General features: G+C 41.7%; 1 protein-coding gene across 4 annotated transcripts in view; it reads left to right on the forward strand.

Moving 5' to 3' along the window:
• DSE (dermatan sulfate epimerase) overlaps positions 1 to 19476 on the forward strand; it is a 277759-nt gene that overhangs the window by 75689 nt on the left and 182594 nt on the right. The window contains exon 2 of one of the 4 annotated variants that reach the window (XM_069234562.1): positions 15501 to 15969. In XM_069234562.1, the coding sequence (XP_069090663.1) occupies positions 15554 to 15969 (416 nt within the window). In that variant the 5' untranslated portion in view covers positions 15501 to 15553. Of the gene's footprint in view, positions 1 to 15500; positions 15970 to 19476 lie in introns of those variants that run through there. The other 3 variants (XM_069234563.1, XM_069234564.1, XM_069234565.1) reach the window with 3 other exon arrangements.

The following is a 19476-nucleotide window of genomic DNA, read 5'->3' on the forward strand; positions in this document are numbered from 1 at the left end:
TTCAGGGCTAAAATATAAAGCATCAGGAAGTAGTTACAATAACCCTTCAGAATTCAAGAACGTATCAAAAACTTCCACATTATACGCCTATCTCCAGCCCACCTAGTCTTTGACATTTGAACTTCAAAATATTTCAGTAATAAAGGGCCTACCCCATAAGATAAGGAATACAGACACATCGAAAAACAGACAAGAAATTACATGACACCACAGGCTGCACCTGACACTTGACGTTGGGGACCCAGCTTAGTTATATACCATTGAGAACACATCAACATAATTGGTTGTGCGAACTCTCTGTCCCTCTACAATCTTGAGACAGTTCTCTCTTGGTTGCAGGTTTCTGTCATTTTACATTTATTCCTTTTCGACTAACTGACACCACGATATTGACACTTTGTCACCTGTGCATAAAGTGAGAAAAAATCCTTGCGAGGCTTGCGTTGTCCAACGGCTCATGTACTCTCCTTCAACATCAATCATGTTGGTGCCAAAAGTTGTATACCGTTGCATTAAGCTCTATCTTGTACTGCCAATAAAACTGATTTAAAAAAGTACAATCATGGGCCAGTTTAGTAGAGATGACCAACCATTACCAGCTTTTGCTCTGATGTACTGGACAATTAAGCAGTTTATCTGCTCGCACAATGTCTCCATCTAAACATCTGCAAGTGCCTAGAAAGCCAATGAAAGTTCCCAATCGCTAGCTTTATATGCCCCATTTGCCATACATCAGTAGGTGTCAAGGCTGCATGGATTCTTTTGAAGCAAGAGGGTAACAACAGATGTATAGAAATCCGTGATTGGTTGGGAGTTGTGAAAAACCGTTGAAATGGATTAGGGTATAGAGGGAATTTTCACAGTGGCGGTTGGTAGCAAATTACATTGGAGGGGTGCAAACACAAAACTACATATAACACAATACTATAACTACACATAACACACTAATATAACTACACATATGCACTAATATAAATATTTTAAGAAATCACATACCTTACTCGATGTTCTGCAGCATGACCTCGTTCCGCAGCACTTCCGAGCGCGAAGCCCACAGCCAGCTCCCTCATCCAATCAAGACGCTTTTTTCATACTGCTACGCAGCATGAAAAAAAGCATCTTGGTTGGCTGGAGCAGGCTGGCTCCATGCTCCAAAAGGCCCTGTAGGCCTGTCTCTGTTCTCCAACCCAGTTGTCTAAGACAGCCGGGTTGGAGAGGTTTGAATTGCGCTTGTTGGTTTGGCCGTGGCAAAGTAGTAGCCAAACCAACATGCACACTTCAAACTGAAGTAGCCACTCCTCACTACTGCCAATCATTGGTAGCAGTGACGCACTAGCCCTACCCTGCCCTCGCACTCCATTGCTGGCAGAAAGCATAAAAAATAAAATGGTACTTAAATTATTTTATTACCATTTTATTTTTTACTCTTTCTGCACATCAATGTGGGGGGGGGGTTGCTCCTCCGCTCTTACAGAGGAACCGCCACTCACTGTTCATCTAAATTAGCTGCAGCATGAGTGTCAGACTCTTATATTGGCTGTGTGCCTTGCTAGCATTTTCACTCTTCTGACAGGAACACTCAACAGTCTAAGCTTTATTTATTTAGCTAGGCTTCAGACTACCCCTACAAGTCCTGCCTCAGTATAACCCCTAATATTAGGGCAATTTCAAGAGAACTATCTGCCAATGTGTTAGTTTGGGAGGATGGTGGCTCCTCCTTATGAAACGGAATCTCAGAATAAGTCACTGCTGTGTCTGTCCTCTGACAATCTCATATTTTTATGTCAATAGGGCTATCTGGACTTTATCTCCCTTTATTACAACCTTTAGAGGGAGGTCTCTAGGTGACAGTCCATATTTCTTCATTGCCATCTGCAAACAGCATTCTTTGAGATTATATTTTTGGGATGTGGATTAAAACTGTTTGGGTGGTCTTCGACTGTGTGCACCCAAGTTCAGCATTGTTTGCAATAACGTTTGATACTGATTCCATTTAAGGTGCTTTCAGACCTCTCTGGGTTGAAATACTGTGTTTCCTGTTCTAGGAGCTCTTGTTCTGCCCATCCATAGTATTAAATAAATTTCCACCCACACCACCTGAATGTGTTACACAAAATAAAGGGGACATGGGAAACACAGTTGCCTATCAGAAGACATTTTCACTTACCTAGAATATAAGAAACGGATTTCACGAAAAGGAGGGGCATCTTAAGTATATATTAATGGCTCTTAGGTGAATGGGGCAGTTACTGAGGTAAAAGCCCGAGACACATGAAAGTTTTTATTTAGTGCATGAACAGTTATGTATTGAAAGGTGTACCAACCCAAAAAAAATTGCAATGTTCCTTAGAAAAGCTGATGTGTTTCCTGTACCGTGTTACGAAGTACACAAAATGCTGTCCATTTTGCATCACTACATACCTCTTTGAGACCCTCACGGGTGAGTAGCTGTGCTTTACAATTATTGATTGATTGATTGACCTTTACTTAAAGCTACATGCAGCTGGTGCACCCGTTCACTATGAAATTTAAATCTGATTAGTCTCTGTGGTCAAACGTTGTAGAGGAGATCAAAGAGTTGATCACATTTAAAATGCTAAGAAAACCAAACTGCTGGTCACAGGATCAATTATTTCTGTAAATTAAATAGGTGAGTCACACACATAAGGTCCGGAAAGCGGATGATGCAGAAATCAGTCTTTCTCCTAGAGTCAAGGCATTTGGGGTATGTTTGTCAATGAAGAATTAATTACACAGGATCTCTAGTAAACCAATTGACTAGACTTCAACCGTTCTTGTAATAAGGAAACAGGTCTGCCAAAGCTCTATCTACAGGGACCTTCCATCTAAATTAATGCTGCTTTATCTTTGCTAAAGCTACTCAAAACATCTTGGAATGCCTAAAACAAATCGACAATTCTACTGCTTGAGTGGTATCTTGTTTGAACTGCCGTGAGCGTATTATTTCATCCTTTAGAGACTTCACTAGTTCCCTAATGCTGTCTGAGGTTTTCAGCCTTCGTAATGAACTACAAATGTACATATCAGACTGGATTGGAGCATCCAGGTGGAATCCTTACCTGCCAGAGAGAATCCTTAGATAGCAGGACAAGAATACCTGTGACAGGTGGTTCAAGTCTTGTGGAATTAGTGGTGGAATGAACTATGATTAAAGCTGGTGAACAACTTGTTCTAGGCATTTGATTTTAAGTGCTTGCCTCCTGTAGCTACAAACAGCTGGATGCCTTACGGTATGGGGCTCGATACACAACATTGATTAACCTCATTTGCACAGAAGCCACTTAACAAGTAACTGCTTAATATAATTTGACACTAAATCGACTCTACATCAACACTGACAATCCTAGACCTAACATTAATGCTACCCCTATCGCTACTCATAAGACTAACGCTAAACTGTGTCAAAACCTGACACCCTAACACTTACACCCACTCTCACCCAAATCTTATGCCGTACTATAGCCCTAGCCTTAACCCAAATCCCAAATTTTCCTCAACCCAAAACTTTACTGTAAGCATAACTCTAAATCACAACTTACTCCTAACCCTAAATCTAACCCCAATCACACCAACCCTAGTTCTAACCATAAACCTAGCCTTAAACCCTACCCTAAACTTTACACTAGGACAACACCACACTAAGCCTATTCATAACTATAAACCGAAAGCCTGCACGTTACCCTAAGCTTAACTCTATTCTTATTCTGAGTGTCATTGGGATGTGGTTAGTATAAAAGCCATGCCAATGTAGTTGCCTATTTCCAGGGATATATGCTGATGTAATTGCTTCTATATGAGTTTGCATCAATGTGATTATTTCTATGCAGACAATGTTAGACATAATTTCTACCTGCAGAAACTTTGGGCCTGGCAGCCTCTCCGTCACTGGGCTGCCTGCTCATAGAGCCTGGCGCTCTGCCCTGTTAATCATGTGAAGACCAACCGTAGATATCCTAGGTAGGGAAATTCAACTTAGACTCTGGGATGCAAGTAGAAAATCCCCTGCAGGTCAGAACCCTTCTTTTTCTTTCAAGAACTCCAGTTTGTGGAGTTTGTTACTTAAAGGCAAAAAGCCTTTGCCAAGTGGTAGTGATGGTTGGCCTAGATGCCCTGTGACAAAAGGGCAACCAAAATGCCAAAACTTTGCTTCCAGGTACCCACATCCACGATTTCTTGGAATGTCAGGTGGATAAATTCTTTAGGGATATTTGCTTATGCTTTCCCCTCCATTTCCTTTAATACCTCATATAGGCCCTCATTCCAACCCTGGCGGTCTATGACCGCCAGGGCGGAGGGCAACGGAAGCACCGCCAACAGGCTGGCGGTGCTTCCAGGGCTATTCTGACCACGGCAGTAAAGCCGCGGTCAGAAAAGGGGATCCGGCGGCTTCCCGCCGGATTACCCCTAGCCCAGAGAATCCTCCATTGCGGTGCTGCTTGCAGCGCCGCCATGGGGATTCCGACCCCCTTCCCGCCAGCCTGTTTCTGGCGGTTTATACCGCCAGAACCAGGATGGCGGGAACGGGTGTCGTGGGGCATGGGCAGTGCAGGGGCCCCCTAACAGGGCCCCATTAAGATTTTCACTGTCTCCTTTGCAGACAGTGAAAATCGCGACGGGTGCAACTGCACCCGTCGCACCCCTGCAACTCCGCCGGCTCCATTCGGAGCCGGCTTCATTGTTGCAGGGTCTTTCCCGCTGGGCCGGCGGGCACCCTTTTGGCGGTCGCCCGCCGGCCCAGCGGGAAAGTCGAAATGACCCCTGCGGTCTTTTCACCGCGGAGCGGTCTTTCTACGGGGGAACTTTGGCGGGCGGCCTCCGCCGCCCGCCAAAGTTGGAATGACCCCCATAGTATGAAAATGTGTTGAACATCCATGACACTAACATTAATCACACCAACATTGACCCGCTGTCTCTGTGGTACTTTCAATTAGAGATGTCACTTCTTCCACATGAGAAACTGGCCTTCTATCCAGGCTTGCTCAGTCGACATAGAGAGCAGCTGTTACATCCCAACACCCATGCTGCTCAATCTAAAGATCAGGCACCGGATTTGTTAGAATTTGAGTACCTGTAGCTGCCCCACGAATGTATGGAAATTGTTAGGGAAGTTAGAAAACCTACAATAAGAGGATGATATGTAGCTAAATGGAAACATTTTGTGAATTACTGTGTAGCTTACAATATAGAGCCTCTATTACTGGCTACCTGCTTCATTTACAGAAAACCTGTGTATCCCACACTTCTATTCTTCTACATCTGGTGGCAATTACAGTATATCACCAAAACAGGCTATTCCTATCTGTTCTCAAAATCTTTTCCTTGAAGGCTTTTATGGAAGGGGTTAAAATGGTAATATATCTCTCTACTTCCATTTTGTTACCTTGTTATAGAACTCATTTGGTTACTGGTGGCACCCTTTGGTTGCTCCATTCATGATCACTGCAGTACCTGTCTTGGAAAATGGGGTTCCTGGTTACTATTATTTCCCTTTGAAGAGCCAGTGAACTCCAGGCTTTTTCGACCAGAGAAATATTTATGAAGGTACACAAGGACAGCGTTGTATTATGCTCACCATCTTTTTTTAATCAAAGATCTTCTCATTTTTCCATGTTAATCATTCTATTGAGTTATCAACTTTTTTTCCTAAATCCTAATTCTCCTCCAGCTGAAGGGGCTTTGCATACTTTAGGGGACTATTCATGAACTGCATTTTTTCGGATGTTTGTAGTACTACAATAGTAGTACAAACATACTACAAAATGTTATTCACAAACTTATGAGCGTAACTTACGCCTATGCCTCTCTTATCTTTTTTCTGCACAGAGATATTCACCCCAACTGCGGAGTCTCCGCACACATAAGTAGAGGTTTTAGTAATAAAAGTCAGAGGGGATTGAATGGAAAATGGGGAATACTTACGACTAAAGGAGAGGAGCTTAAGAAGGCCTTTTGCTATTCACAAACTGTCCTTCTAAAGTTATTACAGTCAAAAAAGGTCCAGCACTACACATGGCCAACCACAGTTACCGCTTTTCGCATGTGTTCTAGAATATGATTTTCAGTAGAATGCATTGTACTGTCAACGTATTGCTTATTGCATGGACATACCAGACAATACAGCATATAATCCGAATTACAATTAAGTAATTTAGTTATTTCGATGAGTATTCTAAAACGGTCCTTCACCGAGGAAGATCAGTCATACCCTGTGGCAAGACACTTCCAGGACGTACATGCCAGTAATTGCAGACTCTTGAGTTTTTATTGTCTGGACAGAGTAATACCCAGTAAGAGAGGAGGCAACAGTGCTTTGCTTTTATGCATATTGGAGTCTAGATTTATCATCCGTTTACAGATCCGGACTCCTGAGGGACTCAATAGTGATGAGGAGCTAGCAGTACATTTGGGCTAGAGGAATACAATTTAACATCAACTTTGAATATGGATTTTGTAACATAAGAACATTTTAAATAGGTTACTGTATGTACGATATCAACGTTGGTAATACCCGATGTGTGCTGGTTCCAGTTATATAGTCTTTTTGTCATTTGAGGAATTTAGACATGTATGGGATTAAATAAGGAAGAACATGGCCATGCCCAGTGCAGAGGAATTATGAATGGATGGATTGAAACATTAATTGTTGCATGATTCCGTATATGGGTATTAGTCCTGCAAAAAAAGGCGTACAATGCCAATGGAAATAGTAGGTGGTGCTGCAGAATTTTGAGATTAATTTAAGATCTCAACTCCTTGATGTATTGTATTGGTTAGCCCATGCAGGGCGAACACAACTTTTGACACAGATAACCAAAAATGAGATATGTCAATATTATTGTATGTCAGTTTTTCAAAATGAAATTATTATTTACTATATACATTTCTTTCAAAATTCCTTAGTATTTATATGCATATCAATATATATAGAACCCATTTATTATTTAATCAAAATATCTTAACCTTCTTAAATTTAAAAAAATACTTTTAGATTACATTTTAATATAATATAATTAAAATACTTTTGATTTAAAGTGGCAATAATTGTGACCCTGAGGAACATTCCTTTGGCAGGCATATGCAGTGCTGGTAAATGTTCTTCTATTCACACATTTACCAAATCCTGTTGATAAAAGTACCTGTTCCAGGCATATTTCACTTCTGTACAGAAGACATTGCTTTAGGGCTCTGGGTACTGTTCAAACTGGTTATTTAAAGCAGCACATGCAACAAATAGAAAACATTACTTTCCTGTAACAGTCTGTTTGCAGCTTGTAGTATATTCACATGCATCATGGTACAGACTTTAAATATCAAAACTGCTTTTCATATGCCCACTATGTTCCTCAGAACACAGACGTCATAATTCTTCATGTTCATATCTCACCCTATCACCCTAATTACCCACATCAACCCAACACTGGAAAACTACAATGTGAGCTGGTGTCTGTGTCGTATTGTATTGGTTAGCCCATGCAGGGCGAACACAACTTTTGACACAGATAACCAAAAATGAGATATGTCAATATTATTGTATGTCAGTTTTTCAAAATGAAATTATTATTTACTATATACATTTCTTTCAAAATTCCTTAGTATTTATATGCATATCAATATATATAGAACCCATTTATTATTTAATCAAAATATCTTAACCTTCTTAAATTTAAAAAAATACTTTTAGATTACATTTTAATATAATATAATTAAAATACTTTTGATTTAAAGTGGCCATAATTGTGACCCTGAGGAACATTCCTTTGGCAGGCATATGCAGTGCTGGTAAATGTTCTTCTATTCACACATTTACCAAATCCTGTTGATAAAAGTACCTGTTCCAGGCATATTTCACTTCTGTACAGAAGACATTGCTTTAGGGCTCTGGGTACTGTTCAAACTGGTTATTTAAAGCAGCACATGCAACAAATAGAAAACATTACTTTCCTGTAACAGTCTGTTTGCAGCTTGTAGTATATTCACATGCATCATGGTACAAACTTTAAATATCAAAACTGCTTTTCATATGCCCACTATGTTCCTCAGAACACAGACGTCATAATTCTTCATGTTCATATCTCACCCTATCACCCTAATTACCCACATCAACCCAACACTGGAAAACTACAATGTGAGCTGGTGTCTGTGTCGTAGTGCATTCTGGGTTTCTCAGGTGGTATTAGAAGTCACCTTTAAAGCAAAAACACTTCTACAAAGAAAGATCACTTGTAATGTTCTGATCCCGATTGCAGATGGCATGACGTTGCTAAGCATGTGACTCTATAGCACTTCATATTCCAAACAGATTGTTACAGGTAAGTAATGGTTTCTACATGACTCTATGTCAGACTAGGGGATACTTCAGGCTAAATTAAGATTAATTGCATCATCAAGGCACATTGCAAGGCTCCAGTTGGTATATTGTTGTAAAATGGGCTTTCAAGAAGAACCAGAGGTGCTTTTTAAGAGTCAGTCCAATGAGTTCTCTCATTAAAGTCAGTGTCGTTCCAGAAGTCTGCTACTTTGGGAGTGGCTCACCAAATGTGTATTAGGGAGCATTTTTTTGCCACAATATTTCACCCTCGAGCGTATTCCTGACAGGAAAGCGTACATTTGTTTCAGGTGGGTGCAAGTATAATGCCATCTCAATTCAGACTAAGTAATCAGATTGTTGTGAATGCATAGTCAAAATGTGTGTATTCTTATTTAAATGTAATTTCTTAGTCCAACCTCCCTTCGCAGTTCCTTAACACACTCTGACATTTATGACCAAATACGCATGCCAGCAATACATTCAGGAGTGCATGGAAACCTGCAATCAGCCGTTGAAAGCCAGATAACAGTTCAATCAGGAGATAACTTTTCACGAGGGTACTAATGTTTTCCTTTTGTAATGCAGCCTTTCCTTTTCTCTGAGATTCTACACACGAATATACATTTCTTGACACACACTTATAAAATAATCTACGACAGTAGCCGTTTTTACAACTCTTAGTTGCATTACCTCTCAGGTATAAAATTATGATTCCTGTTGATAGCTGTTTATGGTTATGGGAAAGACGTCAATAAACGACACTTTTTAGGGTCTAGCCTGCTCCGCATGCGCATGCGTTTCGCTAAGCGAGACGCTTTAGTAATTAAAAAGGGCTCGGAGCTCTGTCCATGTCACATCAGTGTCTGTCATTGGCTTGTGGGCTTGCCTGTTAGAATCTGCTTGATTTCATTAGTGGAAGGCATGCACATGTCATGCCTTTTTTCGGTGGATAGCCCTCCTCGAGCGCATCGACCAAGTACAGAAAACATGCGAAGCTCGCTGTTTTCTGTCCGGCTCGTGGACTACTTTTTCTCTATTTTCCCAGCGCGATCTCGCTTGGCAGAAGTCGAGCGCTTTACATAATTCGGCCCTGTTACACAGTTAATTGCACTTTTTCGGGTTAGGTACATAAATGCACTTTTGCCGATAGGTTTCATTACCAGTGAAAAGTCGGGTTAGGAGTTTACAACGCTATCAGCTCTAACACGAGCAAACGCGAGACCCGTTGCATTGCAAATGCTTGTTCTGGGGTGTGGAAACATGTTTAGTGTCTGACTGCAGACAGCGGTAGCAGTCTGTCGCCAGTGCTCATATATGTGATCGATACAGGACTATGGTGATCAGACGTCCCGGATTTGCCCAGACAGTCCCGGTTTTCAGAGGACTGTCCCAGTGTCGACGCTTTTGTTCATTTTCAATAAATGTCACGGTTTTTGGGGGCAAAGGTTAGGTCAACCTGTGAAGGTTATGTTAATTTTAAATAAATGTCCCGGTTTTTGGGGCAAATGTCAGGCCAACCTCTGAACTCTATGTTAATTTTAAATAAATGTCCCGGTTTTTGGGACAAAATCAGCTCTAGGCAGAAGTGAAAGGCGTGATCTCCTTTCATATGCAGCTCTAGAATCTTAAATAATTGAGAAGTAATTTATTGGTTTCTGCCTGTCTACTGCTGCTTGGTCGCGCGCGCGTGTGTGTGTGCGCGCACATATACACACATTTACAGGACAGGACAGATATAAATGTGAGACTAAGATCTTTAGTCCTACTTTTATGTCTGACCTGTCCCGGTTTTTTCTTTTCAAATCTGGTCACCCTATACAGGACCACTGCAGTTTGTGGGTGGTTACACTGTGCAGTTGCCTTTACAATAGGACTTTGAGGCTATGGTATTTAGTCCTTTCCTGCACGCACTGCAGGACAGCTCGGTAAGAAATAGAAACAGCTTCTTCTTTTCTGGCAGGGGCTTCAGACCACAGACTTACAGTCCTACTAGCTGCGACTCTCCTGGAGTAATTTCCAGCAGGGATCTGCGCATAGGGCAATCCATGTGTGTTGCTTTGTCAATAAATGTTTCCCTATGTAGCTCGCTTTGTTGAAGCGGTAGCCACAGTTCTGCTTCTATGGCATTCAAACATTGTTGCCTTATTTTAGATTCACGTCCTAATCAGGTAAGGGAAATGCGCTCTACTGGCCAGGCCTTTGTCTGGCTTGTACTGTTTAAAGCTTGAAATAAGTAACGATGTGCCATTCTTTCACATTATATGTTACTGTCTTGATTGGTGCATTTTGCAACATTTTGATTAATTTTTAAAAGAGAAAAAACAATAAAATGACTTTAAACAGCAGTTTCTGCGGTCATTGATTGTGCGGTCATTGATTGTGCCCTTGTGATGCTTTTAAGAAGTGCTTGAAAAAATAAGCTACTGTTTGCTTGGATAGCAAAAGTAAACATACAACAACTATTAGCATATTGGCTGGCCTGGCAAGTCGTTCTGATAGCCAGTTACGTTTTGTTTGTAAACATATTCCACAAAAACTGAAAGAAGATAAAAATAAAATTAAACATGCTGCCACACACTGCACTGAAGGCTTGTTATAAAATGTTTACATAAAAAAAGAACCAGCCCATTTAAGGGGAAAAAGAATGGTAGGAAAATGCGCTTCAAAATGAATGTGTTGACCGTCCAGTTATCCCTTGCACTGAAACACACTTCTTTTCAGGCGGATGTGCACATGTGATCGGACGAAATGCTGTCAGCCACCGTACAAGAGGGCAACATTTGATTGGAGAGTTGAATCGACCAGTGGATAAAAACAGCCTGCATGTTTGTACGGATGCATGCGTTTGCTATTTATGCTTTTTTATTATAATTATTGATTACATGACTCCGTGACGAGTGGCGTAACAAAGGCCCCGCAGCCCCCGAGCTCCAGGGCCCCCTCCTCAGCACAGTGCACTGTGCACGGACGGCAGACCCTTGTCTGGGTCAAGGGCGAGGAGTCCCCTCCAGGTACTTTGAAGGGGACCCCCCTCAAGTTTCTTTACTATTGTCAGTGACACTGCTGACTCTGTTTCCGGGTCAGACCAAAAAACAATCTTCATTGAATCTGATTCCAACAACCTGACGCTTTGCTGAAAGATTATTTGGGCAGAAGCACAGAACTGCTGCTGGGTTCGATTACATGCCACATATGCTTGGGAACAGCTGGTGCAGGGCCTTGTGGTAACAACATTACATATTGCGATGCTGTTAGGGGTTCAGTCACAGCCGGGTGCCTAAGGGCAGTAAAACCTTGGATTTTATTTCGTTTTATCCTGGGGGGGTCCTACTACTGCATGGATGATGTGAAACACAGCTGCTCTCCAGCTTCTTTTTCGAAATAGTGAAGACGTGGCACATGGTCTCAGTGGCAGCTTGGTATTAAAGGCATGCGTACACTTCCACTTCTTTTTAGCAGGGGCTGTTGGGTGGGAGTAACATCCGTCATTTGCAGACTTGCTATTTGTGTTGAATGTTGGTAGGGACAAATCGGACATGTTCTTGCCAGCGGATAGTTCCACTTTTTATTGCCAAGTCATTTTGCCCATAAGCATGTGGCACTATCTTATGCCAGCCACGTACACAAAATTATGTTACTCACGTGCGCACTTCAGAAGAATGTTATTGATTAAGCATTCTGTAAAGCAGTGATATGTGCCAGATTGCATACTGCCCTCCTCATGCTTGTGCAACCAAACGGATGCTCATTTGAAAGCCGCATTGAGTTGGTCTGAAAGGGAGTTTAGGGGTTGAAGCAAGCGCTGGGGATGAGTTTAGACCACGGCACCTAGCACTGTTAGGTTTTGAAGGGCTCTAGACTGTTCACTTGCCTTCATGGACCAACTCCAAAGGGAAGATGCACGTCCTCTGTAGATGTTCCTGTAATGCAACACATGCATGTCTTTCATTGTTTACTGTTTCTGCACGCAGTGGCAGCCCAAAAATAGGATGCACCCCCAAACTGCTGTGATTTGCTTTGCATACTTGGCTTTGCAAACTCAGGTTTCATAGATGGGTGCTAAAAGTTGTGCTCATTATTTCTTGTGTGAAAACACATGTCTGTGATTGCAACAAAACGTTTTTTGTAGTGTTCCCATTTAACACATCCTAGAATGTTTGCAAGGCACAATGTCCAGCTTGTCATCTCTCAAAAGATCTAGGGACCTCTACCCTCTCCTGTTACTGCCCAAGGAATCTCTTAGCCTCTTCACAAGCTGCAAATAGTCAAGCAGAGAAGTATTGACATTATCTTGGGAGCTGGGATGAGAGTCTAACCCTTCTATGGTCCACCAATGGTCCCACCAAATAGTCGAGGATACCCCAGCTCCCTAGCTGGGAGACTGGCTTGTAACCTGACTCTGTGAAAGGGCCACTGCTGGGCCCACTCTGGATACCTGAAGCTGGTGTCCTTGGTACCATTTTTGACACTCTGGGTTAGTAGCCTTATAGTGGTACCCAACATTTGTCATCCACTTACTGCTACACAGGCGTCTAGTGAGGTGATCCCTGTGACTACTATTCAAGTCTAGCATCGCCACACTTTGACAACGTGGCATGGGACTCAGGACACCTTGGCACATCTGCCCACCTGTGGCTCAGCCCACCTTCGTAATGAGCTGTTCAGCCCGTGTGTTCCAGAGGTTGCAGTCTCTTCTCATGAAGGACCATTCCAGTTTGGGGCTCACCATCAGATAGCTCTACTGCATCCCGAAGAAGGAGAAGTTTCAGGCAGAGCTTAAACCGAAGCTACTGACAGGTTCTCTTCCATCTAGCCCCCACCCCTAAAAGCACTGTGTTTAAATCTTGACTGAAAAAGCAGTCTGGTCCACGAAACATGTTAAGCAGGGATATGACCTAGAGAATGCGTATGAGCTTTCCAAGGAGCTGGAAGCTCAGCATGCTGCAGTATCCGAGGGCAGAGACAAGGTGCATTTTGTTTTTTAATTTAATCTCTTTGCCACTCTTTGATATAATTTTTTCAATTTGCAGCTAGTTACCTTTAGCAAGACATACCTCAACCTGGTCCCAATCTGTGCAATCTGTGAGAAGGTCAAATGCAGCATACAAGTACATCGGACAGCTGTGATTGTCGAAGTGGGACATTAGTGTTTATGTATTGGCCACACGTACATGCTTAACAGTAGGTCAGGCAGTGAGTCGTTCTGTTTTGCTCTGCAATAGATTCAGATAGCATCAGAGACAGAGTCCCACCTTCCTCCCTTGACGTCAGTAAATATATTGTAGATTTATTGTAAGTTGCTGTTATCTCTTAGGAGTAGAATCAGCTTTGAATGTAAAGCAGTTAGGAAGAAAACCAAGACATTTACTTTTTTAATGAATTCTGTTAGATGGTAATTGACCGTTGTGAACTGGTATCAAAAATGGCAGAAGTTCTTATCTAAGTTCTATAATTTCTCCACAGTCCTTCCCCTACACACCCATTCATCCTGATTTTTAAATCTGACTCCACAACGCTGTCACTAGACCTTATGTAATCAACATCAAAATAACTTTTAGGAATATTAGAGGGGCTTTGGCTCTGCCTATATGTTGATGGACAGGAGTACACATTTTGATTTGGGAGACTTTGTCAAAAGTGCTTATCCTCCAAGAACTGATGGGAACGGTTTTATCCCATTACTTAGAATTGACAGTGAAGACAAGGTTCGGTATAACCACCCAGGTATGTATGGCAGAATATTGTTGTCAATATATTGTCTGTCAAAAACATAGTGGCCTAAATGTAATTCACTAACCATTGCTCCATTGAGTGTAAATTGTTTATTATTAACTCCAGTCAGTCGATAGTTTTGCCAACGATATTTAGATCAGAATATTTTTATTATGCAATATTTAGGCAACGATATTCTGGCATTATCCCTTACCCAATTCATGAAAGCTAAAACATTAAAGTCCATCTTCCAATGCCCATTACAAAGTAGCACCTGTGGTATGGCACGTGCAGTGATTTATACACATAGGAAACGTATACAATGAACACCACATAACGTTTCTAAAAAAACAGATTAGCAAAACCTGGGAAAAAAACACAGAAGGCCAAGCACCATTAACATCAGGGGCCAGTATCGCCCAGAAAGTTTTATACTTCTATCAATGGCAGTGATTGGGTATACTGAGGAAGTGGTTGAGACTGACAGGAAGAGCAGTCCATTGAAAGTAATCCCCTGTCTGGTTACACTGATGAGTTCCTCTGATATTGATGAAACACGACGTGAGGAGTACCTTAACTGTTCTGAAGAGCATAAATTGACACATCCTTGAATACCACAGTAATGGCCCTCCACACTAGGTATTTACAGCAGTGACTCCTCCGTTAGGGCGGAGGAGCGTCGCCCCCCACCAGCATCAGAAGCTGCAAATCTTTCACAACGAAGGGATAATAAACCATGTTTAATATCCTTAACAAAAGGATAATAAACTATGTTTATTATCCTTTTCGTTGTGAGAGGGGTGGGGCATTGTGGGGTGACCCAGATGAGGGGAGTGCACTGTGAACTCCTGTTGGTGCGCATGTGTGTTTGCCGACCATCTGGGCCGGCCAAACACACATGCGCAGTACAACACAACACAGTGCCGGGCTGAAGAGAGCAGGCACAGGCTCCCAGTGTGCCTGGGAGTGCCCTGGATGTGTGCTCCCAGCCAATCCTAACGCTGCTCTGAGCAGCGTCCGGATTGGCCGCAGGGAAGGCTGGGAGCCTCTGCCTGCAGCGACGATGGAAAGAGGAGCGGCAGGGGATCAGGTACTTTTTTATATTAAATGTACCCCTGCCCCACCGCACCACACCCGCCCTGCCACTTGTGAGCCGCTACTGGGTGTATTTATTCTTGTTCCCTACGTAGTCCCACTTATTTGTCATATTAGCAATAATTAACATGCCCTTAATCAGCGCCCTCTTGACCTTGGTACTTTTCATCCAGATATGCTGCCTTAATTCTCAAACAGACATTAACTGAATAAAAATTCAAGACAATACCAGGAATATTTTTAGTTTCGGCCTTAACATTCCATCTGACTAATTTTTTGTCCTGTTAATTGTGAAGTGCAAGTAATGCTAAGTTCCTTGTCACCATGTAAAGATATTTATATTCTTTTCTCTTTGTTCTCTCAGGATATTTCAAAGATGGTCTGGCTGCCTCTGACATTTGGAGATCTGATGCCACGATGAGGACTCACACACGGGGGGCTCCCAGTGTGTTTTTCATATCTTTGCTTTGCTGCGTATTGGCCAACGGTACGGATGAGAACTCAAGTGTTTTGATCCCTTTCCTCAATGCTAATTATGAAAGCCATCCCATGCTGTATTTTTCAAAAGGCGACGTGGAGGAGCTACGACTCAGTGCTGCGAGTACTCATCGTCACATTGCAACGCGACTGAGTGAGGCAGTGCACACCATGCTTTCCAGCCCTGTAGAATACCTTCCGCCGTGGGAGCCCGCCAACTTCAGTGCTCGCTGGAATGAAATTTATGGTAACAACCTGGGAGCCCTGGCGATGTTCTGTGTCCTCTATCCAGAAAACCTTGAAGCACTGGAAATGGCCAGGGATTACATGGAGAGGATGGCGGCGCAGCCTAGTTGGTAGATTTTTGTCTTTGTATTTTTAACATATCCATTTGTCATTCAAGTGGTTTTCTCAATGATGAGTTCTGTAGCATTGTAGTATAGACTATTAAGTGCTACCTTAATATTATAGCCAAAATATCGAGGACAAAAATATTGATTGGTAAGTGCACAGAAAGGTATAGATTCACTGTTCTTAACTCCTCATATATTTCTACCTTCTAATTGTAGCTATGATATGAAGGTAGCAAGATATTCTGTACTTCATAACCAAGGGCCCAAACCTTTCCATAGGCGTGTGTATTGTCATACTTTACTGTACCTCATTTATGGTTTATGTTATTGGGTGAAACTAAAGAATAGTAACTCCTGTTATCTAACCGGTATATTTAAAGAGCGACTGAAAAGGCTTACTTGCCTGTTGGCATGCCGTGCTCAATAAATGTAAATTGTTTCAAATTTATCTCAACTCAAGAAAATTCAGGCAGGAGAATCTCAGTCTCCACATTGAAGAATGCACTTTGCTCTGAGGTGGTATGCTGCCAAAGCAGTCACTGTTATTTTGCCAAGATAATCTTCCTGCAGGCTTGTAACCAGGCTGCCATGTCTCCTTCCTTCAGTCTCCAGTGTGGTGTAGGTAGGATCATGTTTTCTTGTTCTCCATGAGAGCACATATTGGAGTAAAGTACTGCTTCCATTCTAGCGGTACCAACCTTGGTAAGAAGTACGCACAGAGAGGGCACGAGGACTGGAAGCCTTCTTACCTCTTGCCCTGACTTTTATTTTTTCAAAACTCTTTATTAAATTTAGAAAACGAAGAAGGATGGAGAAGTAAATATGTTCTGAACCATATCACCTTGGGAGTTCTCATGTTCATCCAGGTTTTCATCTGTTTTCTGAAGGATGTAGGCCTGGTCCTTGGTTCTTTTACGTTACTTGGTCTTAGGCCATAATCCAGTCTCTTGTTCTGGGCTACCACAAACAGTCTTAAGATTACTGTATATACATGTAGAGACCTGAGAGGCTTCTTGCAATAGCGATGTCAATATGGTGCTTTGAGAAAATGTCGGTGTTTCTAATTTTTATCTTTTTTTCATTTCTTTCACACACAGTCATAGTATCTCATATGTCAAAAGGATCTGTATGTACTAAAATGAAAATATGTATCATGAAAGATTTCATGTGCTTAAACAAAAGGGGAAAATGAAATACAAAGTACTGAGAGGCTCACAAAATAGAAGAATAAGAAGCTGATGGCACAGTCAGTCTCTGGAGAAGACCTACGCAGGAGACTATTGGTTCTTAGTTTGTCAAACATGGTTGTGTTACTTAAATTTAGTGTTGTGGAATGGGTCATCTTCGTCATTGTAATGAGTTTCATGTTCCACAGTTGTTTATTATGCCGCAAATAAGCATCTAATTTGCTTAGTTTATTACCATTAGCATTCTTCATATTGTTTCGATTTGGTAGAAAATCTTTGTATCTTCTTGAATATATCACCACCTTCCGCCACATATGTACTCATCATTTATCAGTGTTTTTCCTGAGTGTATTGCTGTCCGAGAGATTGCAATTATAGGACAATCCAACGGTGAGAGGTTATCTTTTTTCATACTACTATAATAAAAAAAGACCCCCAAATAACCATTTGGGTTTTGAAGATATCCATGTATCAAAAATCTAACTGAGCTCTTGGTCTTAGCCAATCAAAATGGGCGAATTTTTGGGCCATGACACATCAATTAATTAAATATCCTCTGACCATCACAGTGTCAGCAATGCTCTTTGTCATTTATAGCTACATTAAAATCTTTTATGTTGAGTCCTTGGTTTATGGTGAATTAGGTGAAGCCTCGTTTGTGAGAAATTCTGAAATGATGACTGAAGATATTCATCTATACTTTCTTTGAGTTTGTTTCACACATTGTTAGCATATCTAGAATTGCAGTATTACTTTAGTTTTTTCAAAATAATTAACCCTTTCGCTGCCAAGCCTTTTCCCCCTCAGGTGTCAGGCCTTTTATTGGCTATTTGGTGCACTTCGCGCTTAGGCTCTCATAACCTTATGTCCACATAAGATACCCATGCCAAATTTGCATCCTTTTTTCCAACATCCTAGGGATTCTAGAGGTTTCCCCGGAGGAGACCAAGAAATTAGCCAAAATACAGCAACAATTTAATTAAAAAACAAAACAAAATGGGAATAAAGTGCTGCAGAAGAAAACATGTTTTTTCCCCCCTGAAAATGGCATTAACAAAGGGTTTGCTGTGCTCCAATCACCATCTTCTTCGCTGCTTTCAGGAACAGGCAGCCTTGAATCAGATAACCACATTTTTCAGCACAATTTGGGCATTTTACTGGGATATACCCCATTTTTACTATTTTTTGTGCTTTTAACCTGCTTCCACTTAGTGACAGAAATTAGTGTGAAACCAATGCTGGATCCCAGACAGCTAAACATTTCTGAAAAGTAGACACAGTTTTGAATTCAGCAAGGGGTCATTTGTGTAGATCCTTCAAGGTTTTCCAACAGAAAGTAAAAGCTAAAATAAAAATAAAATTGAAATTGAGGTAAAAAAGAGCCATTTCTGTCAACATTAACTTTTTCCAGCTATTGCAGATTTTGGAAAGCAATATGCCGTTACGACTCTTCTGGTTGCGGGGATATGCAGGGCTTATAGGTTCATCAAGAACCCTAGCTACCCAGAGCCAATAAATGAGCTGCACCTTGCAATGGGTTTTCATTGCATACTGGGTATACAGCAATTTATTTGGTAAAATATAAAGAATCAAAAATAGGAAACCTTTGTATTTCCAAAATGGGCACAAGATAAGGTGTTGAGAAGCAGTGGTTATTTGCACATCTCCGAACTCTGGAGTCCCCATACTAGCATGTGAATTACAGGGCATTTCTCAAATAGTCGTCTTTTTTACACTCTGTTTTACATTTGGAAGGAAAAATGTAGAGAAAGAAAAGGGGTAATAGCACTTGTTCTTCTATTCTGTGTTACCCCAACTCTCCCGATAAAAATGGTACCTCACTTGTGTGGGTAGGCCTAATTCCCACAATGGGAAACGCAACATGGGCACATCACATTTCTACATTGAAATCTGACATGTGTGGATTTTGGCCTCTAGCTCAGACGGCACCTAGAGAAACCTACCAAACCTATGCCTTTTTGAAAACTAGGCACCTAGGGGAACCCAGGATGGGGTGACTTGTGGGGCTCTCACCAGGTACTGTTATCCAGAATCCTTTGCAGACCTCAGAATTTGGCATAAAAACACTTTTACCTCACATTTCGGTGATAAAAAGTTCCGGAACCTAAGAGGAGCCACAAATTTCCTTCCACCCAGCATTCCCCCAAGTCTCCAGATAAAAATGGCACCTCACTTGTGTGGGAAGGCCTAGGGCCCGCGACAGGAAATGCCCCAAAACACAACTTGGACACATCACATTTTCCCAAAGAAAACTAACCTGTTTTTTGCAAAGTGTCTACCTGTGGATAGTGGCCTCTATTAA

This window comes from Pleurodeles waltl, chromosome 5 (genome assembly GCF_031143425.1).
Source record: "Pleurodeles waltl isolate 20211129_DDA chromosome 5, aPleWal1.hap1.20221129, whole genome shotgun sequence".
In the NCBI taxonomy this organism is placed as follows: domain Eukaryota; kingdom Metazoa; phylum Chordata; class Amphibia; order Caudata; family Salamandridae; genus Pleurodeles; species Pleurodeles waltl.